The sequence below is a fragment of the Oncorhynchus keta genome, chromosome 9 (genome assembly GCF_023373465.1).
Source record: "Oncorhynchus keta strain PuntledgeMale-10-30-2019 chromosome 9, Oket_V2, whole genome shotgun sequence".
Taxonomy (NCBI): domain Eukaryota; kingdom Metazoa; phylum Chordata; class Actinopteri; order Salmoniformes; family Salmonidae; genus Oncorhynchus; species Oncorhynchus keta.
The window spans coordinates 13,516,897-13,544,198 of NC_068429.1; the positions used below are offsets into that span (position 1 = coordinate 13,516,897).

The following is a 27,302-nucleotide window of genomic DNA, read 5'->3' on the forward strand; positions in this document are numbered from 1 at the left end:
TGAAAACATTTATTTATCATGAAAAATAAGACATTTTCAGCCAACCGTTTTGTGAGATTATGATAACAACCATATGATTTCCATATCTAAAACAAATAAATGTATGTAATTATGCATAATATATTAATTTACCTCAAAATATGGGGTGTGGTGGAAATGACATCTATGTAAAAAATAAAAAAAAATAAAAAATAATTATGTATGAAAACAATATTTTATTGCAAACATTTTGAACAAAACACCGGAACAACATGAGAACAATGTGTTACAGATGCTACAAATAGAAATTCTATCACATATATAGTGGGAAGAGTTCATTGAGAGCTACACGTTTTATTTAATGTATGATTTTATGCCCTGCTTTGTATGTACTGTATAGTGAGTTTCCAACTCTGAGGCTTAGAAAGAGAGCTAAGTTCCTCCCAGACCAAGGCATCCAGCTCCATGTACCTTTTGGTCACTGGATGGGGCTTGCACGATACCAGGGTAAACGTCCTGATCATACTCAACTACATACCACTTTCCATTCAATGCTTCACTTAGATCTTCAATGGGCTGGTAGGTGCTTTGAGATGAGTCGAATTTTCCATCTTGGTCTGCCTCAGTTTCTTCAACCAGAGTCACAGTCTGTGGGCTTAAATAGCTGCAGTGATGTGGAAAGGAACAGAAGCAACTGAGTAGCCGCCAAGTTATCTCCCCTGGACTGTCGGTGACGATCTGGAGACAGGAAATTCAAAAGGTTATGCACATTCGGAATATGTAATCATAACATAGTCTAGTGATACAAAGTGTAGTGATAATATGTTTGTATAACAAATGTGAAATTCGACATAAAATAACCCACAATTATTACCTGGTGTATCTTCATTGTCCCACTGATTGTCTCCAGGTGATCCGGTAGGTGGTGGGCCTCGATGCTCTCTAGCTCCTCCTCTGAGATATATAAGAGCTTGTGATAGCTGACTGGTCTTTTGACAGTTCCTCAAATAGTTTTTGCATTTGGGAGGTCCTTGCCTTGTGCCACAATTTCATCCGCTCTTCGTTTCACAGCTGCTCCTACCCCATCTTTTCCATGTTTGGCTTCTAGGAAATTCCACGTAATTCTCTGGAGGCCCATTTCAAAGGGAAGGGTGGAGAGATAGGTCTAAAAATAATTTTTACTATGTTGGCTTGTAGGCCCATCACTCACCAAGTGTACAGCAGTAGCCGATGGGCAGAGCTCAAGAAAGTAGGCCAGTGTTTTTGAGAGATGGGCCCAGATAGCAGAGGGGTCATGCCGCATAGAAGACCTCAGTGAGCAAAGTGAAACTGTATCATTTGTGGTATATCCAACACAGATGGAGGGTCACCTGCTTCTGAGAATCACCAAAGTGAACTGCCTGGATTTCACTGGTGTATTTACACAGGTAGTTCTCTGCAAAGTCAATATGCCCAATGATCTCCTCTTTCCCCAGATTCTCTTTTAATTCTCTCAGTTTGGAGTATTGGTGTCGAATGTCGTACACGTGTTTCCCCAACTTCATTTCAATCCTTTGGAGAGGTCCTCCAATAGAATCTGCAGTGTGCCACATATATTTTATTTTACTGTCAAATGTACAGTGAATTTCTCCATGTTTCCCTCTTTGTTTTTCTTCTCTCTCTTCAGTTTTGTTTTTCCTCTCAAACCACCATGTCTGCTCACCAGCATCAGTCAGATGTTTTAATTTTGCTTGGCAAAGGGAGAACTGTGTACATGCACTATTTTTATCAGGTTCCCACAGCACAAAGACTCAATAACTTTCTCAACGTTGCTGCAGCTGATCGCTTTGTGATGCTGTAGTTTGTCCGCCATGAACTGGAGGTTGGCTTGGGTTTTACAGAGACGTGTCCCTATCCTGGACTGTTGGCCTGACAACCCAAAAAGGACGTATTTTGCAGAAATCACAGTAGGACATTTTAATTTTCTTAAACTTCTTCTTAGCGCTTCTGCTTTTTCTTCTTGTTCCTCGTTAGTGTGTCCTTTTTCCCTGTTGTTGCTCTGCTGTCATCACGTTCATAGAATCAAATGATTTTCTCTTCTGTGGCAGTGCTAATTCTGTTACACTGATTTTTCCTTGAGTAATTGAAGACTTGATGGCCTGTTTTCATTTGCCCTCATTGCTTTTGCTGAAAATCCAAATTCTCTGTTTGTGGCTTTGACAAGGCCATACTTTCTCAGGATGTTGCCTCTGAGCATTTTTGAAGCCACTTGTTTGTCCTTGACATTGACATTTTTTAAAAATACTTTTGTTTTAACTCTGCAATTATGGCATTTTGAAACAATAAAAAATCCTTCTCAAGATCTTCGGAGTTCCCTTCATTTGATGTTTTGTCTTTGTCTTTGTTGGAATCTTGTCTCTTCCTTTTGTTCATCAGTCAATCATACCTTTTTTGTATTTCTCAGCTTTCCGTAAAGCATTATCAAGTTTGACATATTGTCATACTAAGATCTCTGTATGCATTTGAGCGACCTCTTCCAACCCTTTTCCTTCCAGCAAGTATTCGACTTCTCATTCCTGTTGCAGACGATGAGGAAGGGGTATCAGGATGTGCATCAGGGGCAGGTAAGTTAGGGGCAGGTATGATGGCTGCAAGTCATCTGGTGACTGAGGTGGTGTGTTGGCTGATAGGTAGGTCTCCATTGCAACTGTTCTCTTTAAAGTCTGTCTTCTATTCCGTTGGTTACATTTCCATTGCCATCTCTTGTTTCTTTGTTTTCGCTTTGTAAGCTCAGAGATAGATTTCACTTCTCCATTCTCTTTTTTCTTCCAGTATCTCTCCCTGTCTTTTGCAGATGTTCCTGGTATCGTATAGGATCCTTTTTAAATGTAGTTTCTATACAGTGGGGAGAACAAGATTTGATACACTGCCGATTTTGCAGGTTTTCCCACTTACAAAGCATGTTTATTTATTTATTTTTATTTATTTCACCTTTATTTAACCAGGTAGGCAAGTTGAGAACAAGTTCTCATTTACAATTGCGACCTGGCCAAGATAAAGCAAAGCAGTTCGACAGATACAACAACACAGAGTTACACATGGAGTAAAACAAACATACAGTCAATAATACAGTATAAACAAGTCTATATACAATGTGAGCAAATTAGGTGAGAAGGGAGGTAAAGGCAAAAAGGACATGGTGGCAAAGTAAATACAATATAGCAAGTAAAACACTGGAATGGTAGTTTTGCAATGGAATAATGTGCAAAGTATAAATAAAAATAATGGGGTGCAAAGGAGCAAAATAAATAAATAAATTAAATACAGTTGGGAAAGAGGTAGTTGTTTGGGCTAAATTATAGGTGGGCTATGTACAGATGCAGTAATCTGTAAGATGCTCTGACAGTTGGTGCTTAAAGCTAGTGAGGGAGATAAGTGTTTCCAGTTTCAGAGATTTTTGTAGTTCGTTCCAGTCATTGGCAGCAGAGAACTGGAAGGAGAGGCGGCCAAAGAAAGAATTGGTTTTGGAGGTGACTAGAGAGATATACCTGCTGGAGCGTGTGCTACAGGTGGGAGATGCTATGGTGACCAGCGAGCTGAGATAAGGGGGGACTTTACATAGCAGGGTCTTGTAGATGACATGGAGCCAGTGGGTTTGGCGACGAGTATGAAGCGAGGGCCAGCCAACGAGAGCGTACAGGTCGCAATGGTGGGTAGTATATGGGGCTTTGGTGACAAAACGGATTGCACTGTGATAGAGTGCATCCAATTTGTTGAGTAGGGTATTGGAGGCTATTTTGTAAATTACATCGCCAAAGTCGAGGATTGGTAGGATGGTCAGTTTTACAAGGGTATGTTTGGCAGCATGAGTGAAGGATGCTTTGTTGTGAAATAGGAAGCCAATTCTAGATTTAACTTTGGATTGGAGATGTTTGATATGGGTCTGGAAGGAGAGTTTACAGTCTAACCAGACACCTAAGTATTTGTAGTTGTCCACGTATTCTAAGTCAGAGCCGTACCAGAGTAGTGATGTTGGACAGGCGGGTAGGTGCAGGTAGCGATCGTGTAGGTCTGTAATTTTTATCATAGGTACACTTCAACTGTGAGAGATGGAATCTAAAACAAAAATCCAGAAAATCACATTGTATGATTTTTTTAGTAATTCATTTGCATTTTATTGTAGGTTGGTTCGTTCCAATGCGACGTTCATTTAACATTTGTGCAGGTGAAAGTCCGTTCTGCAGCGGTGGGCTGAAGTAGATCAGACTTTTCAGGAAATCCTCCTTTCCACCGTGTGCCTTTTCCCATCAGACCTTTGACAATTGTGACTGAACTCTCCGCTAAGCCATTTGGTTGGGGCTGGGGGTGTTGTGTTGTAATCCCCAGTCGTTAGCAAACGATCTGTGGGCCATTGTCCGAGTACAGTTCAGATGCAACCCCATGTCTTACGAAGATTTCAGGTAGGTGATTACAGCTTTGCTGGAGGTAGTTGGCAGTGTTGCTACTTCAGGGCAGTTTGAGTAGTAGTTGGTCAAAATAATGTGACTTTTGCCATTGCAGTCAAAAAGGTCAACTCCAATTTTGTAGTAGGGTCTGGATGAGGCATTAGCGGCTCTGCTTGCTGTTTTGGCCTGTACAGTTGTGGCCAAAAGTTTTGAGAATTTTCACAAAGTCTGCTGCCTCAGTTTGTAAGATGGCAATATGCATATACTCTAGAATGTTATGAAGAGTGATCAGATGAAGTCCCTCTTTGCCATGCAAATGAACTGAATCCCAAAAAACATTTCCACTGCATTTCAGCCCTGCCACAAAAGGACCAGCTGACATCATGTCAGTGGCTTTCTCGTTAACACAGGTGTGAGTGTTGACGAGGACAAGGCTGGAGATCACTCTGTCATGCTGATTGAGTTCAAATAACAGACTGGAAGCTTCAAAAGGAGGGTGGTGCTTGGAATCATTGTTCTTCCTCTGTCAGCCATGGTTACCTGCAAGGCCAGTAAGATTGCATCTAAATCAACCATTTATTGGATCGTCAAGAACTTCAAGGAGAACAGTTCAATTGTTGTGAAGAAGGATTCAGGGCGCCCAAGAAAGTCCAGCAAGCACCAGGACCGTCTGCTAAAGTTGATTCAGCTGTGGGATCGGGGCACCACCAGTACAGAGCTTGCTCAGGAATGGCAGCAGGCAGGTGTGAGTGCATCTGCACGCAGAGTGAGGCGAAGACTTTTGGAGGATGGCCTGGTGTAAAGAAGAGCAGCAAAGAAGCCACTTCTCTCCAGGAAAAACATCAGGGACAGACTGACATTCTGCAAACGGTACAGGGATTGGACTGCTGAGGACTGGGGTAAAGTCATTTTCTCTGATGAATCCCCTTACCGATTGTTTGGGACATCTGGAAAAAACCTTGTCTGAGAAGACAAGGTGAGTGTTACCATCAGTCCTGTGTCATGCCAACAGTAAAGCATTCTGAGACCATTCATATGTGGGGTTGCTTCTCAGCCAAGGGAGTGGGCTCACTCACAATTTTGCCTAAGAACACAGCCTAAGAACACAGCCATGAATAAAGAATGGTACCAACACATCCTCCGAGAGCAACTTCTCCCAACCATCCAGGAACAGTTTGGCGACGAACAATGCCTTTTCCAGCATGATGGAGCACCTTGCTATAAGGGAAAAGTGATAACTAAGTGGCTCGGGGAACAAAACATCAATATGTTGGGTCCATGGCCAGGAAACTCCCCAGATCTTAATCCAATTGAGAACTTGTGGTCAATCCTCAAGAGGCGGGTGGACAAACAAAACCCCACAAATTCTGACAAACTCCAAGCATTGATAATGCAAGAATGGGATGCCATCAGTCAGGATGTGGCCCAGAAGGTAATTGACAGCATGCCAGGGCAGATTTCAGAGGTCTTGAAAAAGAAGGGTTAACACTGCAAATATTGACTCTTTGCTTCAACTTCATGTAATTGTCATTAAAAGCCTTTGACACTAGTAACATTGTAACATCTGACAAAAATATCTAAAGACATTGAAGCAGCAAACTTTGTGGAAATGAATATTTGTGTCATTCTCAAAACTTTTGGCCATGACTGTAGGTAAACACAGTTCACATAAAGCAGTGGTCTGGCCGATTTTCTTGGTTCATTATTGACCAGTACATTACTTATCCTGCTCGTCATTTGTATTATTCCTCACTCAAGTGGGCCACCTTTCTTTTTTATTTGGCATTTCTTTGCGTGGTGTCATGGGAATGACAATCTTGTTGCCTTTGAACACTATGTCATTCACAATGGTGAGCTTCGCTCTGCACATCCAGTAATCCTGTATTCTTCTTGGACAGTTGTTTTTCTGTGCGGGCCATCCTATCAGTATTGTTTCTTTCAACTCTGTCATTGTTTGGTCAGCTGAGGTCTCTCGTTTGTCTGCTCCATTCTCTCAGAAGACACAGGAAATGGTGCTATGATCATGTTGATGTAGGCCTGAATCTCAGTGTTTCTATGTGTTGGCGCTCTCTTTTTTGTCGACTGCTGGAGAAAGTGTCAGTGGCAAACATGAACTTTCCCGGGGTGGATATCATCTTCACATCATACTTTTGCAGTCTGATCAACATTCTCTGGATTCTCATTGGACAATCATTCACTGGTTTAGACATGATTGACACCAATGGTTTGTGGTCTGTTTCTACTTCGAAGGCTTAGCTGTGTTTTTCTGTGAATAGGTGCTGACCTAACATAATCGTTTGTGGTGCTTTTGCTGTAAAGCCTATTCTAAATCGGACACCGTGGTGGGATTAACAACAAGATTAGCTTTAAAATGGTATAAAATACTTGTATGTTTGAGGAATTGTAATTTTGAGATTTCTGTTGTTTTGAATTTGGCGCCCTGCACTTTCACTGGCTGTTGTCATATCGATCCCGTTAAAGGGATTTCAGCCCTAAGAAGGTATTGGCAAAGATACTTCAGCTAGCGTTATCCTTATGTAGCCATATAAAATATCTGATTTGTATAACACTATTTTGGTTACTACATGATTCCATGTGTTATTTCATAGTTTTGATGTCTTGACTATTATTCTACAATGTAGAAAATAGTCATAATAAAGAAAAACCCTGGAATGAGTAGGTGTCCAATCTTTTGACAGGTACTGTAAATAATTATAAATGTATAATTGTAAATGTAAAAATTATAAAAGTAGAACTGATGCAAGGTTTTTGTTGAGAAGGATTGTAAAAAAAAAAATATCCTGGATTCCCAAGCTGATTCCAAATTCCCAATTTAAATTAACCAAGCACCAAAAGACAGTGAGTGATGCCACTGAACATCAGTGTGTAAAAAAAATTAAGGGCTTCAGGTGCATTAATGCCAAGAGATCGATCTATATAGTGAAGAAAAATAAACACAACATGAAACAATATCATATTTTACTGTGTTACAGTTCATAAGGAAATCAGTCAATTGAGATGAATTCATTAATATGGCTTTCACATGACTGAGCAGGGGTGCAGCTAGGGGTGGGTACTGGGGAGCCAGGCTCAGACAATCAGAATAAGTTTTTCCCTACAAAAAGGGCTTTATTACAGCCTGAAACACTCTTTCATCAGCTGTCCAGGTGGCTGGTACCAGACGATCTCGCAGGTGAAGAAGCTGGATGTGGAGGTCCTGGGCTGGCATGGTTACACGTGGTCTGTGGTTGTGAGGCCGGTTGGATGTACTGACAAATTCTCCAAAACAAAGTTGGAGGCAGCTTATGGTAGAGATATTAACATTACATTCTCTGGCAACAGCTTTGGTGGACATTCCTGCAGTCAGCACACCAATTGCACACTCCTTCAAAACTTGAGAAAACTGTAGCATTGTGCTGTGTGACAAAATTGCACATTTTAGAGTGGCCTTTTGGTGTCTACAACACAAGGTGCACCTATATAATGAGCATGCTGTTTAATCAGCTTATTGACATGCCTCAGCTGTCAGGTGGATGGCAAAGGAGTTAACTAAAAGGGATGAAAAAAAATCAGGCCAAAATTTCAGAGAAATTAGTACACTTTACATGTTGCGTTTATTTTTTCATTTAAAAAAATTTGTATCCCTTTTTCTCCCCAATTTCGTGGTATCCAATTGTTTAGTAGCTACTATCTTGTCTCATCGCTACAACTCCCATACGGGCTCGGGAGAGACGAAGGTTGAAAGTCATGCGTCCTCCGATACACAACCCAACCAAGCCGCACTGCTTCTTAACACAGCGCCATCCAACCCGGAATCCGGCCGCACCAATGTGACGGAGGAAACAATGTGTACCTGGCAACCTTGGTTAGCGCAAACTGCGCCCGGCCCGCCACAGGAGTCGCTGGTGCGTGACGAGACAAGGATTTCCCTACCGGCCAACCCCTCCCTAACCCAGGCCAATTGTGCGTCGCCCCACGGACCTCCCCGTCGCGGCCGATTACGACAGAGCCTGGGCGCGAACCCAGAGTCTCTGGTGGCAATAAAAAGTAAGTATAGCTCAAACAGAAATCCTATGGATTATCTTGGCAAAGGAGACAAAATGACAGACAAAATGTGAATGACTTACATGAATTAGGTGTTTAATGATTTACACAATAAAATTAAAAATAGGAAAAATCTTAAACAATTCAGTACACTGTCAGAAATAAACAGTCATGTCTTTATGAGGAATTTGGCCTCATGAACATTGACCCTAAGACTTACAGCAATATCTCCAAGCATTTACAGTAGGCACTCATCTCATTTCCTAAAGCACACATTCATTTCCTATGAGGCTTTCCAGAAACCCATCCCAGAACTTTTAACCCTACAGATACATCCCCATTGGTCCTGATGTCTGAAAGCAGGAAGTTGCCCCACTGTGAATGATAGATTATATCACTGAGTCGACATCACAGCAGCATTATGACAAGCACTGCTGTCTTCACCTCCTTTGTTATTTCTGAAAGAGCGGTCTGAAGATTTACGAGACCGATCACGTGTTGCTGCCACACCATTACAGCTATGGTTTTTGTAGTGTCTTATGTCCGAAAAGCCCTTTCCACATCTCTTACAATAATAAGGCCTAACTCCAGTGTGGACTTGCATGTGGGCTTTGACGTTGTTGGCTTGGCTGAAACCTCTCCCGCAGACGTCACATTTGAATGGCTTCTCTCCCGTGTGGACTCGCTCATGCCTTTTGAGATTGGTGTTGACTGAGAAAGTCTTGTCACAATAACTGCATTTGAAGGGCTTTTCACCTGTATGGGTTCGCTCATGTCCTTCTAGAGCTTGCTTAAGAACAAATTTCTTTTCACAGAATTTACAAGGGTAGGGCTTCACCCCACTGTGAAGTCTCATGTGATAATCCAAAGTATTTTTATAGGCAAAGTTCTTTCCGCAAATGGAACAAGAGTATTGCTTTTGTCCCGTGTGACTTCGTTGATGGTTTTTCAGAGTTAGCATGGAGCTGAAGCCATTCAAACATATGTCACAACTGAATGGCTTTGTTGAGGTTCCTGCTCTCCTGGCGGTTCTCTCTCTCGTTCTCTCTCTTCTCTGTCGTTCCCTCTGCTTCTCTCCTTCAGCTGTGTGCCATTTTAGATTGTGTCGTCTCATTTGAAAATTGTACATAAAAGTCTTCCCACATAGGTCACACATAAATGGTTTGGTTGCCCCATGACGATGCATGTGAGCTTTTAGGTCGGTGGACTGAAGGTAGCTTTTCCCACACACTTCACATTTGTAAGGTCTCTCCCCTGTGTGAAGAACTTGGTGTCTCTGAAGGTTTGCTTTATGGCCGAAAGCAGCTCCACATGTCTCACATTTAAATGCCTTCTCCCCTGTATGAACAACCATGTGGTTTTTGAGGCTGCTGCTTGTCATAAAACCCTTACCACACTCTGAACATGAATGCGGACGTACACCTGTATGTGTTCGCATATGAATATTTAGGCCACCATGCTGTCTGTAACTCTTTCCACACACAGCACAGGTGTATGGTTTTTCACCAGTGTGGATTCTCTCGTGCTCAATAAGCAGTTTCCTTGATGTAAAACACTTGTCACAAGTCAGGCACTTGAACGGTCTCTCCACTGCATGAACAAGCTGATGTCGTTTCAGATCTTTCTTGGTAGAGAATGTATTTCCACAAACTTTGCAACTGAACGTTTTTTCTCTGTGACGCACCATGTGATGTTCGAGCTGCTTGGACATTCTGAATGTTTTGCCACATTGACCACAAGTGAATGGCCTCTCTTCTGTGTGAATTAGCATCTGATGTACCAGTGTGTGAATTAGCTTGTGAGCTTCCAGTGACCCCTTCCTGCTGAAGGTCTTTTCACAAACATCACACTTGAAGGGTCTTGTGTGAGTTAGCTTGTGTTGTACCAGTAGGTTCTTCCGGCTGAAGGTCTTCTCACAAACATCACACTTGAAGCATTTGGTTTCTTTGGATCGCATCCTTTTAGTAGTATTGCTGTGTTTCTGGCTTTCATGGCCGTCTCTCTCGTTGCTCCCTGGCAGAGCAGCTCTCATATGCTCAACGTTGGATTCAGTGTCTCTTGGGGAGGGGTCTGTATTCAGTCCATCTGTGTCTCCCAGAGAGGAGTCATTCTCCAATGAAGACATCTCTGTGGGTTTGCTGCAAACCTTTGCAGGACCTAAAGACAAAAGGCTTATGAGTATATATACACATTTATACACACACACACAAAAACTATAAATTAAGCAGGTTTTTCAAATGAGGATTGCACAAACGAATTTCATTAATTAAAAATAAGTAGCCTTGACCGAGCTAGAAAGGCCGGAGCCTATAGATCTTCTCTTTATGTAGCATGAGGCATCTTGATTATGTACAAATAAAGCAGCTGGACAGGACGCCAGTCTGAATCTTTTTTTTTTTACATTAGCATTAAAATAAACATACGTTTACAAGCCTGTGAATTGTTTTCAAACAACTGGTCCATATTCAGTAGTGCACACTGTAGCAAAACGTTTTGCAAAGGAAAGTGAAAAAGTGGAAAGGAAAGTGAAAATACATTTGCCCATAATATGTAAATTACTCCTGTCTACAGAAATAAATCAAATTATTCAAAATACTAAACCACAGAGCATGATATAGCCACAGAGGATCATTAGGGTCTCCCAAAATATAATTGTGGATGGTTTTAAAATCGCATAGCCTAAAGTTAGGAAGCTCGCAATTTCAGCAGCTTGGCAAATTCTCCAAATGTGTGCAAAGAAAAAGTAAAGCATTGTTCAGAATGTTATTTTTTGCAAATTGAAAGTTATTATAATCTTAAATTTATGACTACCCAATTAGAGGTTCATGGGTACAAAAAGTTGGACCCCTTCCGAAATGGACCTGGGGCTTTCCCACCCAGACCCGAAATACACTACCATTCAAAAGTTTGGGGTCACTTAAAAATGCACTTTTTGTCCATTAAAATAACAACAAATTGATCAGAAATACAGTGTAGATATTAAATGTTGTAAATGACTATTGTAGCTGGAAACAGTTGATTTTTAATGGAATATCTATATTGGCGTACAGAGGTCCATTATCAGCAACCATCACTCCTGTGTTCCAATGACACGTTGTGTTAGCTAATCCAAGTTTATCATTTTAAAAAGGCTAATTGATCATTAGAAAATTTGGCGAGTACTATTTAATGAACCAACCAATGAGCTGGGCTTTACGGGAGTATCCGGAAACCATGTTTCGGTCGCAAAATGTAGCTACTAACCTTGTACGACAGCATGCCTTTTCATTTTGGACAAAAATTATAAGGATATTCAGAGTTATGAAATCTGGTTGTTTTGCAAATGTTGAACTTATATGGCTACTAATACTTGGAAAGCTAAATCGAAGTCCAAGTATACAGATTTGACAAGATTCTTGCAGAAAAATGGAATATGAATGAGAATGTCGCTTTCACGATTTGCTCAAATGTAACTGGGGACTCACACCAAAGTCCTGTTGTTCAGTTATCAGTCTGAAACTTTCCACAGATGCTGCCATCTTGTGGACACTAACGGAATTACAACCAGAGTGATGGTTATAACTATGACCATTATTTTGCATTTCAAAGATGGTGGTAGAAAAAGACTGGTTGTTTTTTTCTTTGTATTTTCTTCTACCAGATCTGTTGTGTTATATGGTAACTATAATCAATTCACATTTCCACAAACTTCAAAGTGTTTCCTTTCAAATGGTACCAAGAATATGCATATCCTTGCTTTAGGGCCTCAGCTACAGGCAGTTAGAGTTGGGTATGTCATTTAGGCAAAAAGTTGAAAAAAGGGGGGCTATCCATAAGATGGGATAAACACGTTTGCTTTTCTCAAAATTAAAAAAAAATCTAAGTGACCCCAAACTTTTGAACGCTAATGTACAGAAAACATTTTAATATAGAGAGAGACCTGTTCCATATAGACAGGTAGGATGCAAACCCGGTCCGATTAGAGTGAAGGTAGCAGAATAATAAAATAAAAAAAGCTACTTTATTAACCAGGGCTGCGCCACAGTAGGGAGAGAGGTGCCTCTCTAGCAAGCAGGTGAGGGGCCTTACTGTGACCAAGTGATGCAGGGAGCGAGAGACAGCAACCAAGCTGACTCGTGCTATAGATGGGTTAGCTGACAACGTCACGCAAAACTATGGTTCAATAGGGCAGAAGTCTGAGTTGTGTATTCTGGATGGCCAGATAGCTACCAACGATGACAAGAAACTGCCATGTGAGGAATCATGACTCGTTTCAGTTTTTATGATAGTCAACATCATGATCTGTATCTAAGTGACTAGTTTGATGTTCTTGTTTCCATCAATTGAGTCCACTTTGATAGACAAAAAAAAATCTAGTTCATCCATAGACACGGTTTACCAAGACCATAGATTCAGAATCTTTTGTTTCAACTTGACCATTATCTTACATTCGTCTAGATTCAGGTAACAGGTTGCTGTAACACCCCCCATTGACTTCGACAACTTCTATAGTTTAAAAACAGTACAGAAGCAAACGTGTGGATATGAACATCATCTTCAAAACATGTTTAAATCCTGTTTTGTTAAGAGTTGACAGTAGTTAAAAACCATAAAAACTTCCAGCAAAATTACTCAATGACACCGACAGATTTTTCACATATAGTTGGCTTGGGAATTGGAAACAGCAACCTTCCACTTACAGGCCCAACACTCTTAACCACTAGGCTACCTGCCGCCCTAGTGTCTTCCTTTCTTGGTATAATATACCATCATGTCCTCAGTTATTGTAACATTTGAATTTTCTGGGACTGATTCTGAAAATTGTTGCTTTACTTGAGAGAATACGTTTCATTCAATTGCCATGAAGCAATCAAATCACATTTATTTATATAGCCCTTCGTACATCAGCTGATATCTCAAAGTGCTGTACAGAAACCCAGCCTAAAACCCCAAACAGTAAGCAATTCAGGTGTAGAAGCACGGTGGCTAGGAAAAACTCCCGAGAAAGGCCAAAACCTAGGAAGAAACCTAGAGAGGAACCAGGCTATGTGGGGTGGCCAGTCCTCTTCTTCTGGCTGTGCCGGGTGGAGATTATAACAGAAATATATCCTCTATTGATTCAATTTTGATAGACATCATGGTTTCAAAGTTAATTCATTTAGAATGTTGCATGCGTTTCACTTCAAAATTTACTGATGACTTGAAACTCCCATCCTCTATATCTGAGCCTAACTATACATACAAAAGTATGTGGACAACACTTAGAATTAGTGGATTCGGCTATTTCAGCTTCACCCGTTGCTGACCGGTGTATAAAACAGAGCACACATCCATGAAGTCTCCATGCCTCACCCAATGTAATGTGGTACGGATCAGTTTATTTTTTATTCCTTATAACTGGAACTTCCACCAGGAGCTAGCCAGCTAACTAGCTGCTAGTCTTTTTTAGCCACGGCTAGCGGTCCTCGCCTTTCCGCCCCCCCGGAATCAGCCAGCCTTAGCTTGGACAATCACCTGCCAGTCTACACAGCGAGATAACAACCCAGAGCATATTGGACGGCCTCTCTCCACCATATCACCGGATTCCTGCCGCTCTGGATCATTACACAGGATCATTACTCCGGATCATCGCAGCTAGGTAGCTGCAAACGAATGGCTACTGTTACCTAACGCCTCTGTCCCGAAGCAAGCACCAGCTAGCCTTGAGCTAGGCTCATATACCAGCTAATTCTAGGGCTAAAATACCTCCTTTGCCAGTTGGCCTGGATCCGATCCTTTATTGTCAACATGGAGCCCCGCCGATCCATCACGACTGGACTGCCGACGTGATTTCCCGATGTGGTCTCAACAGGCTATTCTGTTACGATATCGCAGCAGAACCATCTACTAACCCCGGCCCGCTAGCTTTTTCTGAACGCTATGTCCTCTGCTTGCCCAGCGAAGTAGTGACTACCGAACAGCACCCTGACTCAACTATTGCTACTCGTTTGACCCAATGATCACTCGGCTACACAGCTGACCCAAAAAAACGACCCCGTAAAAGAGGGAAACGAGGCGGTCTTCTGGTCAGACTCCGGAGACGGGCACATCGTGCACCACTCCCCAGCATTCTTCTCGCCAATGTCCAGTCTCTTGACAACAAGGTTGATGAAATCCGAGCAAGGGTAGCATTCCAGAGGGACATCAGAGACTGTAACGTTCTTTGCTTCACGGAAACATGGCTCACTGGAGAGACGCTATCGGAGGCGGTGCAGCCAGCGGGTTTCTCCACGCATCGTGCCGACAGAAACAAACATCTTTCTGGTAAGAAGAGGGGCGGGGGCGTATGCCTTATGGCTAACGAGACGTGGTGTGATCAAAGAAACATACAGAAACTCAAATCCTTCTGTTCACCTGATTTAGAATTCCTCACAATCAAATGTTGACCGCATTATCTACCAAGAGAATTCTCTTCGATTATAATCACAGCCGTATATATTCCCCCCCAAGCAGACACATCGATGGCTCTGAACGAACTTTATTTGACTCTTTGCAAACTGGAATCAATACATCCTGAGGCTGCATTCATTGTAGCTGGGGATTTTAACAAGGCTAATCTGAAAACAAGACTCCCTAAATTGTATCAGCATATCGATTGCGCAACCAGGGCCGGAAAAACCTTGGATCATTGTTACTCTAACTTCCGTGACGCATGTAAGGCCCTGCCCCGCCCTCCTTTCGGAAAAGCTGACCACGACTCCATTTTGTTGATCCCTGCCTACAGACAGAAACTAAAACGGGAGGCTCCCACACTGAGGTCTGTCCAACGCTGGTCCGACCAAGCTGATTCCACACTCCAAGACTGCTTCCATCACGTGGACTGGGATATGTTTCGTATTGCGTCAGATAACAACATTGACGAATACGCTGATTCGGTGTGCGAGTTCATTAGAACGTGCGTCGAAGATGTCGTTCCCATAGCAACGATTAAAACATTCCCTAACCAGAAACCGTGGATTGATGGCAGCATCCGCATGAAACTGAAAGCGCGAACCACTGCTTTTAATCAGGTCAAGGTGACTGGTATAACATGACCGAATACAAACAGTGCAGCTATTCCCTCCGCAAGGCTATCAAACAAGCTAAGCGTCAGTATAGAGACAAAGTAGAATCTCAATTCAACGGCTCAGACACAAGAGGTATGTGGCAGGGTCTACAGTCAATCACGGACTACAAGAAGAAAACCAGCCCAGTCACGGACCAGGATGTCTTGCTCCCAGGCAGACCAAATAACTTTTTTGCCCGCTTTGAGGACAATACAGTGCCACTGACACGGCCTGCAACGAAAACATGCGGACTCTCCTTCACTGCAGCCGAGGTGAGTAAAACATTTAAACGTGTTAACCCTCGCAAGGCTGCAGGCCCAGACGGCATCCCCAGACGCGCCCTCAGAGCATGCGCAGACCAGCTGGCCGGTGCGTTTACGGACATATTCAATCAATCCCTATACCAGTCTGCTGTTCCCACATGCTTCAAGAGGGCCACCATTGTTCCTGTTCCCAAGAAAGCTAAGGTAACTGAGCTTAACGACTACCGTCATCATGAAGTGCTTTGAGAGACTTGTCAAGGACCATATCACCTCCACCCTACCTGACACCCTAGACCCACTCCAATTTGCTTACCGCCCAAATAGGTCCACAGACGATGCAATCTCAACCACACTGCACACTGCCCTAACCCACCTGGACAAGAGGAATACCTATGTGAGAATGCTGTTCATCGACTACAGCTCGGCATTCAACACCATAGTACCCTCCAAGCTCGTCATCAAGCTTGAGACCCTGGGTCTCGACCCCGCCCTGTGCAACTGGGTACTGGACTTCCTGACGGGCCGCCCCCAGGTGGTGAGGGTAGGCAACAACATCTCCTCCCCGCTGATCCTCAACACTGGAGCCCCACAAGGGTGCGTTCTGAGCCCTCTCCTGTACTCCCTGTTCACCCATGACTGCGTGGCCACGCACGCCTCCAACTCAATTATCAAGTTTGCGGATGACACAACAGTGGTAGGCTTGATTACCAACAACGACGACGAGACGGCCTACAGGGAGGAGGTGAGGGCCCTCGGAGTGTGGTGTCAGGAAAATAACCTCACACTCAACGTCAACAAAACTAAGGAGATGATTGTGGACTTCAGGAAACAGCAGAGGGAACACCCCCCTATCCACATCGATGGAACAGTAGTGGAGAGGGTAGTAAAAAAAGGAAAAGAAAGAGGACAACAAAGTGAAACAGTCAGCACTTCTATTGCAACTTCGTATTTCGTCGTCCTAACGTAGTCTACACTGCTATCTGCCCAGCAGCTAGCCAGCTAGCAAACGTCCACCGTCTACCGAATAGCAGCACTGTAGAAACTATTACACTCAACTGAATGACTTGATTAGTGTAGTGTTAGCTAGCTACATAGTTGTCTTTGCTGTCTTCGTATCCAAGATAATTGTGTAGTTTAGAGCGTGTAGTCTTAGAGTGATTATCTCAATTTACCGAGGTTAGCTAGCCAGCTATTTGTCGTCCTTAACGTAGGAGACACTGCTAGCTAGCCAACAGCTAGCCAACGTCTACTGAATAGAACTTCCGCACTCAACAACCCGGTCGCATTCCGCTTCGCTCCACAGGTAGTATCACATTTTCATTTCATTTCATTACAGCACAACGGTTTGATTTGTTTGATCGTAGCTAGCTACATAGCTAGCTACATAGCCGTCTGTGTATCAAAGATAATTGTGTAGTCTAGAGCGATTTTCTAGGTTAGCTAGCCAGCTATTGTCGTTCTTTTAACGCAACGTAACGTAATCAACACTGCTAGCTAGCCAGCTAGCCCCCGAATAGCAGCACTGTAGAAACTATTACACTCAACGGAACGACTTGATTAGTGTAGTGTCAACAACGCAGCCACTGCCAGCTAGCCTACAAAGTCAACAACGCAGCCACTGCCAGCTAGCCTACTTCAGCAGTACTGTATCATTTTAATCATTTTAGTCAATAAGATTCTTGCTACGTAAGCTTAACTTTCTGAACATTCGAGACGTGTAGTCCACTTGTCATTCCAATCTACTTGCATTAGCGTAGCCTCTTCTGTAGCCTGTCAACTATGTGTCTGTCTATCCCTGTTATCTCCTCTCTGCACAGACCATACAAACGCTCCACACCGCGTGGCCGCGGCCACCCTAATCTGGTGGTCCCAGCGCGCACGATCCACGTGGAGTTCCAGGTCTCCGGTAGCCTCTGGAACTGCCGATCTGCGGCCAACAAGGCAGAGTTCATCTCAGCCTATGCCTCCTTCCAGTCCCTCGACTTCTTGGCACTGACGGAAACATGGATCACCACAGATAACACTGCTACTCCTACTGCTCTCTCTTCGTCCGCCCACGTGTTCTCGCACACCCCGAGAGCTTCTGGTCAGCGGGGTGGTGGTACCGGGATACTCATCTCTCCCAAGTGGTCTTTCTCTCTTTCTCCCCTTACCCATCTGTCTATCGCCTCCTTTGAATTTCATGCTGTCACAGTTACCAGCCCTTTCAAGCTTAACATCCTTATCATTTATCGCCCTCCAGGTCCCCTCGGAGAGTTCATCAATGAGCTTGATGTCTTGATAAGCTCCTTTCCTGAGGACGGCTCACCTCTCACAGTTCTGGGCGACTTTAACCTCCCCACGTCTACCTTTGACTCATTCCTCTCTGCCTCCTTCTTTCCACTCCTTTCCTCTTTTGACCTCACCCTCTCACCTTCCCCCCTACTCACAAGGCAGGCAATACGCTCGACCTCATCTTTACTAGATGCTGTTCTTCCACTAACCTCATTGCAACTCCCCTCCAAGTCTCCGACCACTACCTTGTATCCTTTTCCCTCTCGCTCTCATCCAACACTTCCCACACTGCCCCTACTCGGATGGTATCGCGCCGTCCCAACCTTCGCTCTCTCTCCCCCGCTACTCTCTCCTCTTCCATCCTATCATCTCTTCCCTCTGCTCAAACCTTCTCCTATCTCCTGATTCTGCCTCCTCAACCCTCCTCTCCTCCCTTTCTGCATCCTTTGACTCTCTATGTCCCCTATCTTCCAGGCCGGCTCGGTCCTCCCCTCCCGCTCCGTGGCTCGACGACTCATTGCGAGCTCACAGAACAGGGCTCCGGGCAGCCGAGCGGAAATGGAGGAAAACTCGCCTCCCTGCGGACCTGGCATCCTTTCGCTCCCTCCTCTCTACATTTTCCTCCTCTGTCTCTGCTGCTAAAGCCACTTTCTACCACTCTAAATTCCAAGCATCTGCCTCTAACCCTAGGAAGCTCTTTGCCACCTTCTCCTCCCTCCTGAATCCTCCTCCCCCTCCCCCCTCCTCCCTCTCTGCAGATGACTTCGTCAACCATTTTGAAAAGAAGGTCGACGACATCCGATCCTCGTTTGCTAAGTCAAACGACACCGCTGGTTCTGCTCACACTGCCCTACCCTGTGCTCTGACCTCTTTCTCCAGATGAAATCTCGCGTCTTGTGACGGCCGGCCGCCCAACAACCTGCCCGCTCGACCCTATCCCCTCCTCTCTTCTCCAGACCATTTCCGGAGACCTTCTCCCTTACCTCACCTCGCTCATCAACTCATCCCTGACCGCTGGCTACGTCCCTTCCGTCTTCAAGGGAGCGAGAGTTGCACCCCTTCTGAAAAAACCTACACTCGATCCCTCCGATGTCAACAACTACAGACCAGTATCCCTTCTTTCTTTTCTCTCCAAAACTCTTGAACGTGCCGTCCTTGGCCAGCTCTCCCGCTATCTCTCTCAGAATGACCTTCTTGATCCAAATCAGTCAGGTTTCAAGACTAGTCATTCAACTGAGACTGCTCTTCTCTGTATCACGGAGGCGCTCCGCACTGCTAAAGCTAACTCTCTCTCCTCTGCTCTCATCCTTCTAGACCTATCGGCTGCCTTCGATACTGTGAACCATCAGATCCTCCTCTCCACCCTCTCCGAGTTGGGCATCTCCGGCGCGGCCCACGCTTGGATTGCGTCCTACCTGACAGGCGCTCCTACCAGGTGGCGTGGCGAGAATCTGTCTCCTCACCACGCGCTCTCACCACTGGTGTCCCCCAGGGCTCTGTTCTAGGCCCTCTCCTATTCTCGCTATACACCAAGTCACTTGGCTCTGTCATAACCTCACATGGTCTCTCCTATCATTGCTATGCAGACGACACACAATTAATCTTCTCCTTTCCCCCTTCTGATGACCAGGTGGCGAATCGCATCTCTGCATGTCTGGCAGACATATCAGTGTGGATGACGGATCACCACCTCAAGCTGAACCTCGGCAAGACGGAGCTGTTCTTCCTCCCGGGAAGGACTGCCCGTTCCATGATCTCGCCATCACGGTTGACAACTCCATTGTGTCCTCCTCCCAGAGCGCTAAGAACCTTGGCGTGATCCTGGACAACACCCTGTCGTTCTCAACTAACATCAAGGCGGTGGCCCGTTCCTGTAGGTTCATGCTCTACAACATCCGCAGAGTACGACCCTGCCTCACACAGGAAGCGGCGCAGGTCCTAATCCAGGCACTTGTCATCTCCCGTCTGGATTACTGCAACTCGCTGTTGGCTGGGCTCCCTGCCTGTGCCATTAAACCCCTACAACTCATCCAGAACGCCGCAGCCCGTTTGGTGTTCAACCTTCCCAAGTTCTCTCACGTCACCCCGCTCCTCCGCTCTCTCCACTGGCTTCCAGTTGAAGCTCGCATCCGCTACAAGACCATGGTGCTTGCCTACGGAGCTGTGAGGGGAACGGCACCTCAGTACCTCCAGGCTCTGATCAGGCCCTACACCCAAACAAGGGCACTGCGTTCATCCACCTCTGGCCTGCTCGCCTCCCTACCACTGAGGAAGTACAGTTCCCGCTCAGCCCAGTCAAAACTGTTCGCTGCTCTGGCTCCCCAATGGTGGAACACACTCCCTCACGACGCCAGGACAGCGGAGTCAATCACCACCTTCCGGAGACACCTGAAACCCCACCTCTTTAAGGAATACCTAGGATAGGATAAAGTAATCCTTCTCACCCCCCTTACAAGATTTAGATGCACTATTGTAAAGTGGCTGTTCCACTGGATGTCATGAGGTGAATGCACCAATTTGTAAGTCGCTCTGGATAAGAGCGTCTGCTAAATGACTTAAATGTAATGTAAATGTAGTAAGTTTTAAGTTCCTCGGCATACACATCACAGACAAACTGAATTGGTCCACTCACACAGACAGCATCGTGAAGAAGGCGCAGCAGCGCCTCTTCAACCTCAGGAGGCTGAAGAAATTCGGCTTGTCACCAAAAGCACTCACAAACTTCAAAGATCATCAAGGACAACAACCACCCGAGCCACTGCCTGTTCACCCCGCTATCATCCAGAAGGCGAGGTCAGTACAGGTGCATCAAAGCTAGGACCGAGAGACTGAAAAACAGCTTCTATCTCAAGGCCATCAGACTGTTAAACAGCCACCACTAACATTGAGTGGCTGCTGCCAACACACTGACATAGACACTGACCCAACTCCATCCACTTTAATAATGGGAATTGATGGGAAATGTAAAATATATCACTAGCCACTTTAAACAATGCTACCTAATATAATACTATACTATACTATATGCCATTTAGCAGACGCTTTTATCCAAAGCGACTTACAGTCATGTGTGCATACATTCTACGTATGGGTGGTCCCGGGAATCGAACCCACTACCCTGGCGTTACAAGCGCCATGCTCTACCAACTGAGCTACAGAAGGACCACCATAATGTTTACATACCCTACATTATGCATCTCATATGCATACGTATATCCTGTACTTTATATCATCTACTGCATCCTTATGTAATACATGTATCACGAGCCACTTTAACTATGCCACTTTGTTTACATACTCATCTCATATGTATATACTGTACTCGATACCATCTACTGTATCTTGCCTATGCTGCTCTGTATCATCACTCATTCATATATCTTTATGTACATATTCTTTATCCCCTTACACTGTGTATAAGACCGTAGTTTTGGAATTGTTAGTTAGATTACTTGTTGGTTATTACTGCATTGTCGGAACTAGAAGCACAAGCATTTCGCTACACTCGCATTAACATCTGCTAACCATGTGTATGTGACAAATAAACTTTGATTTGATTTGATGCACCCTGGACTGTTTCAATAATACGATATCTCATTTTGTTTACCTGTCAGCCCCAGCCTCGAACTCAGGTCCTGTATGTACCTAACTGACCCGCTCTGCCCATTCATCGCCATTTACCCGTTGTTGTCTCAGCTCTCCTGATCAACACCTGTGATTGCTTTATGACCCTCTCTAATGTCAATATGCCTTGTCTACTGCTGCCGTAGCTAGTTTCTATTGTTTTATTTCACTGTAGAGCCCTCAGTCCCGCTCAAAATGTCTTAGTTCTTTCGGCCCAACCCACACATATGCGGAGACCTCACCTACGTTAATTGATGCGTGACGATGAGAGAGGTTTCGTCTCTGGAGGCAACGCATCGGTTTACCTCCACTGTACTCACATCCTACCATACCCTTGTCTGTACATTATGCCTTGAATCTATTCTACTACACCTAGAAATCTGCTACTTTTATTCTCTGTCCCCAACGCACTAGACGACCAGTTCTTATAGCCTTTAGCCATACCCTTATCCTACTCCTCCTCTGTTGATGTAGAGGTTAACCCAGGCCCCGTAGTCCCCAGTTCCACTCCTATTCCCCAGGCGCTATCAATTGCTGACTTCTTAAAAGCCTTGGTTTCATGCATGCTAACATCAGAAGCCTCCGCCATAAGTTGTTTTTTTCCCCCACCGCTTTAGCACACTCCGCCAACCCTGATGTCCTATCCGTGTCTGAATCCTGGCTTAGGAAGGCCACCAAAAATTCTGAAATTTCCATCCCCAACTACAACATTTTTCACCAAGATAGAACTGCCAAAGGGGGTGGAGTTGCAATCTACTGCAGAGACAGCCTGCAGAGTTCTGTCATCCCATCCAGGTCTGTGCCCAAACAGTTTGACCGTCTACTTTTAAAAATTCACCTTTCCAGAAATAAGTCTCTCACTGTTGCCGCTTGTTACATACCCCCCTCAGCCCCCAGCTGTGCCCTGGACACCATATGTGAATTAATTGCCCCCCATTTATCTTCAGAGTTTGTACTGTTAGGTGACCTAAACTGATGCCCTCAATCTCACCCAAATTATCATGGAACCTACCAGGTACAACCCCAAATCCATAAACACAGGCACCCTCATAGGTATCATCCTGACCAACCTGCCCTCTAAATACACCTCTGGTGTCTTCAACCAGGATTTCAGCGATCACTGCCTCATTGCCTGCGTCCGTAACAGGTCCGCGGTCAAACAACCACCCCTCATCAAGGTCAAACGCTCCCTAAAACACTTAATTGAGCAGGCATTTCTAATCGACCTGGCCCAGGTATCCTGGAAGGATATTGACCTCATTCCGTCAGTAGAGTATGCCTGGTTATTCTATAAAAGTGCTTTCCTCACCATCTTAAATAAGAATGCCCCGTAAAAAAAAATGTAGAACAAGGAACAGATATAGCCCTTGGTTCACTCCAGTCCTGATTGCTCTTGACCAGCACAAAAACATCTTGTGGCGTACTGCATTAGCATTAAATAGCCACCGCGATATGCAACTTTTCATGGAATTTAGGAACCAATATACACAGGCAGTTAGGAAAGCAAAGGCTAGCTTTCTTAAAACAGAAATTTGCATCCTGTAGCACAAACTCCAAAAAGTTCTAGGACACTAAAGTTCATGGAGAATAAGAGCACCTCCTTCCAGCTGCCCACTGCACTGAGGCTAGGAAACACTATCACCACCGATAAATCCATGATAATTGAGAATTTCAATAAGCATTTTTCTACGACTGGCCATGCTTTCCACCTGGCAACCCCTACTCCGGTCAACAGCTCTGCACCCCCCACCGCCCATTTCTCCTTCACCCAAATCCAGATAGAGGATGTTCTGGAAGCACTGCAAGATGTGCACCCCCCCAAAAAAAAAAATCAGCTGGGCTAGACAATCTGGACCCTCTCTTTCTAAAATTATCCGCCGCAATTGTTGCAACCCCTATTACTAGCCTGTTCAACCTCTCATATTGTCTGAGATCGGAAAGCTGCCGTGGTCATCACCCTCCTCTTGAAAGGGGGAGACACTCTAGACCCAAACTGTTACAGACCTATATCTATCCTACCCTGCCTTCGAAAGCTAAGTTAACAAAACAGATCACCGACCATTTTGAATCCCACCGTACCGCTATGCAATCTGGTTTCCGAGCTGGTAATGGGCGCACCTCACGCTCAAGGTCCTAAACGATATCATAACTGCCATTGATAAAAGACAATACTGTGCAGCCGTATTCATCAACCTGGCCAAGGCTTTCGACTCTGTCAATCACCACATTCTTATCGGCAGACTCAACAGCCTTGGTTTCTCAAATGACTGCCTCGCCTGGTTCACCAACTACTTCTCTGATAGAGTTCAGTGTGTCAAATCGGAAGGCCTGCTGTCCGGACCTCTGGCAGTCTCTATGGGGGTGCCACAGGGTTCAATTCTCGAGCTGACTTCTCTCTGTATAGATCAATGATGTGGCTCTTGCTGCTGGTGATTCTCTGATCTACGCAGACGACACCATTCACTCACTGGTGGTGACACCTCTCACTGGCTGCATATGCCCTGTTTTGGCCCATATGCTTCTGTTTGGTTCCTAGTGATTAACTTCTTGCGTCTATGGGTGCGCTATGTCATTATTGGATAAAAAGACGTGCCCGTTTTAAGCGCAATATTTTGTGACGAAAAGATGCTCGACTATGCATGGAATTGAAAGCCTTGGAAAGACAAAACTCTCACGTCTCCAAAACTGCAAAGATATTATCTGTGCGTGCCCCAGAACTAATGCAACAGGTGAAACCAAGATGCAACTTCTAACAGGAAATGAACAGGATTTTTGACGCTGTGTTTACTAACGTCTCCTTATATGGCTGTGAATATGCTGGGAACGAGCTTATGCGCTCTGCCGTTCATCCAAGATGTCTGCAGCATTGTGGCGTATTTGTAAGCATATCATTGGAAGATTGGCCATAAGAGACTACATTTGCCAGGGGGCCGTCAGGTGGCCTTTGTTTAAATTGGTGCGTAATTCCCAGTGGCATTCAATTTACCTTTCAATACAGAAGGATACTTCCAGGAACGATCATTGAAGAGATATGTGAAAAACACCTTGAGGATTGATTCTAAACAACATTTACCATGTTTCAGTCGATATTATGGAGTTAATTTGGAAAAAAGTTTGGCGTTTGGATAACTGAATTTTCGTTTTTTTTTGGTAGCCAAATGTGACGCACCAAATGGACCGATTTCTCCGGCACAAACAATCTTTCAGGAAAAACTGGACATTTGCTATCTAACTGAGAGTCTCCTCATTGAAAACATCCGAAGTTCTTCAAAGGTAAATTATTTATTGAATGTTTTTGCTGGTTTTTGTGAAAATGTGGCCTGCTAATGCTAACACTAAATGCTAATGCTAACGCTAAATGCTAGTTTGCTATGGTAGAGAAGCATATTTTTGAAAATCTGAGATGACAGTGTTGTTAACAAAAGGCTAAGCTTGAGAGCAAATAGATTCATTAAGATTCATTTAATTTCATTTGCGATTTTCATGAATAGTTAACTATGCGTTATGGTAATGAGCTTGAGGCTGTAGTCACGATACCGGATCCGGGATGGCTCGACGCAAGAAGTTAAGACCTTGGTTTGCTAACAATTATTAAAAATAACATAATTTGAAGGATTACCTGCACAGACTGACATTGCATTAGTGACAGTGTTTGCTTGACTGACATTCCCTGGCAATGTTGAAGCCGCTGTCATTCCAGAGAACATTGAGAAACCTAAAACATAACAAGCATAATTACCTTTAACACACATTCACCTTTCCCTTCCCACAAAATTGAGTGATTTAGGCCTAAATGTACTTGAAAATAAATTATCAGTAGGCCAAGAACACCAATAACAAGCTTTAGCTAAAGCCTAGGCAGGTAGCCTAGTGGTTAGAGCGTTGGGCCAGTAACCGAAAGGTTGCTAGATCAAATCCCCGAGCTGCCAACGTAAAAAATATATGTTGTTCTGCCCCTGAGTAAGGCAGTTAACCCACTAGGCTGTCATTGTAAATAAGAAGTTGTTGATTTAAAAAAATAATGACTATTGGCTAGCTAGGTCTATAACACTCACCAACTGGTGGAATTGCAAAAATCATTCCATTGAGCAGAATATGCGTGGGTCCTTTTGGTTCTGCTTGTGCCTGCATTTTCACCAGTGATGCTCTATAATTTTCAGCCTTCTCAGTCAATGCCTTCATATCTTCATTCATCTGTTCCACCATGGTTTTCATATCTTCATCCATCTGCTCCACCTTGGTTTTCATATCTTCATCCATCTGCTCCACCTTGGTTTTCATATCTTCATCCATCTGCTCCACCTTGGTCTTCAGTTTATCGTTCTCATTTTGTAAACTTGAGGAGACCACTAGGAATAGTTGGCAAATTTTACGAATAGCCTCCCCTGTCACCAGATTCATAATTGTGCACAGCTGTGAAGAGAAATTGAGAAGAAAAAAATGTTACCTAATTACTTAGTTAACGTTAACTTAGTTGTCTGTGCAGTCAGCTACGTTGCAAAGAAAATTATGTGACGCGGCAGGTAGCCTAGTGGTTTGAGCGTTGGTCCAGTAACCGAAAGGTTGTTGAATTGAATCCCCGAGCTGCCAAGTTACAAATCTGCCGTTCTGCCCCTGAACAGTCATTGTAAATAAGAATTTGTTCTTAACTGACCTGCCTAGTTAAATAAAGTTTTTTTTTTTTAAACGTTAAAAACATTTTTTTTTAAATCACACACTTAGCTAACCGCTAGCAGTTAGCTAACTAGCGAACTGGCTAACAACTACCGTAGATAAGGAAATTGCAGGAAGCCGGCTAATTTAGCCATAGTTACACCAAATATTCACATAGTGGTTACACAACGTTGGATAAACTACTAGACAACATATCTTTAACTAGTTAGATAACGTTACGCGTTAACAGTACTATACGTTGCCACAGATAGAACAATGAGGCAGATCTTTTTCCGGATGTATAACTAATTGGGTTACTTTAAAAACATATTTGACGCAGTTAGCTCAACTCTGTACCTACCTCTCTCTCCGGATTGCAAACGTAAGAGTTTGGCACGGTGGTCAAAAATTTGCCCATTTCTGTCATTGTCGTCTCGACGACAACGGCCATAATAGATGTTGTTTCTAACTGAAACATATTGTAAGCTGTAGCCATTTTGCCCTCAGACTCACTCACATAACAGCTAGCCATCTGTCACTTAGCATCGGCAGTTCCTTCCTCTACGCCTAATTTTCAAAATAAAAGTACTCCTTCCTGACTTTTACTTGACATTATTTTCTGGATAAAATAAAACAAATCAGAAAATTATACTTTGAACTTGCTTAAACATACATTTATTGAAAATACAAACAATTAATTATAGAAATAAATTTGCAAAGATATAACAAAGTTAATTTTAAATAAAGTTTTTGACTGTACTATTACATTTTACATTATATTATATTGGTGATGCTTTTCATTATAACCCCCTATGAAAAACAACAACAACACAATACCAACACTGTTTCTGGAAGTTTTAATGGTTTTTAACTGATGTCAACTCTATACCTTCAAGGTGCATACTGGACCCTATTCCAACTACACTACTGAAAGAGCTGCCTCCAGTGTGTGGCCCTCCAATGTTGAACATAATAAA

General features: G+C 43.9%; 2 protein-coding genes across 3 annotated transcripts in view; both read right to left on the reverse strand.

The window, feature by feature from the left end:
* LOC118387281 (E3 ubiquitin-protein ligase MARCHF3-like) overlaps positions 1-27,302 on the reverse strand; it is a 441,656-nt gene that overhangs the window by 404,703 nt on the left and 9,651 nt on the right. The gene's annotated exons all lie outside the window — the stretch shown is intronic.
* LOC118387288 (zinc finger protein ZFP2-like) lies at positions 8,523-26,885 on the reverse strand. 2 transcript variants are annotated; one of them, XM_052525227.1, is made up of 5 exons: positions 26,687-26,885; positions 25,942-26,085; positions 25,728-25,908; positions 25,292-25,387; positions 8,523-10,604 (listed from the first exon to the last, which is right to left on the reverse strand). In XM_052525227.1, the coding sequence occupies exons 1-5, from the start codon at positions 26,855-26,857 to the stop codon at positions 8,842-8,844; spliced, it is 2,355 nt and encodes a 784-aa protein (XP_052381187.1). In that variant the 5' UTR covers positions 26,858-26,885; the 3' UTR covers positions 8,523-8,841. The 2 variants fall into 2 exon arrangements, with proteins under 2 accessions (XP_052381187.1, XP_035631369.2); XM_035775476.2 differs by having other exon boundaries at positions 25,728-26,085.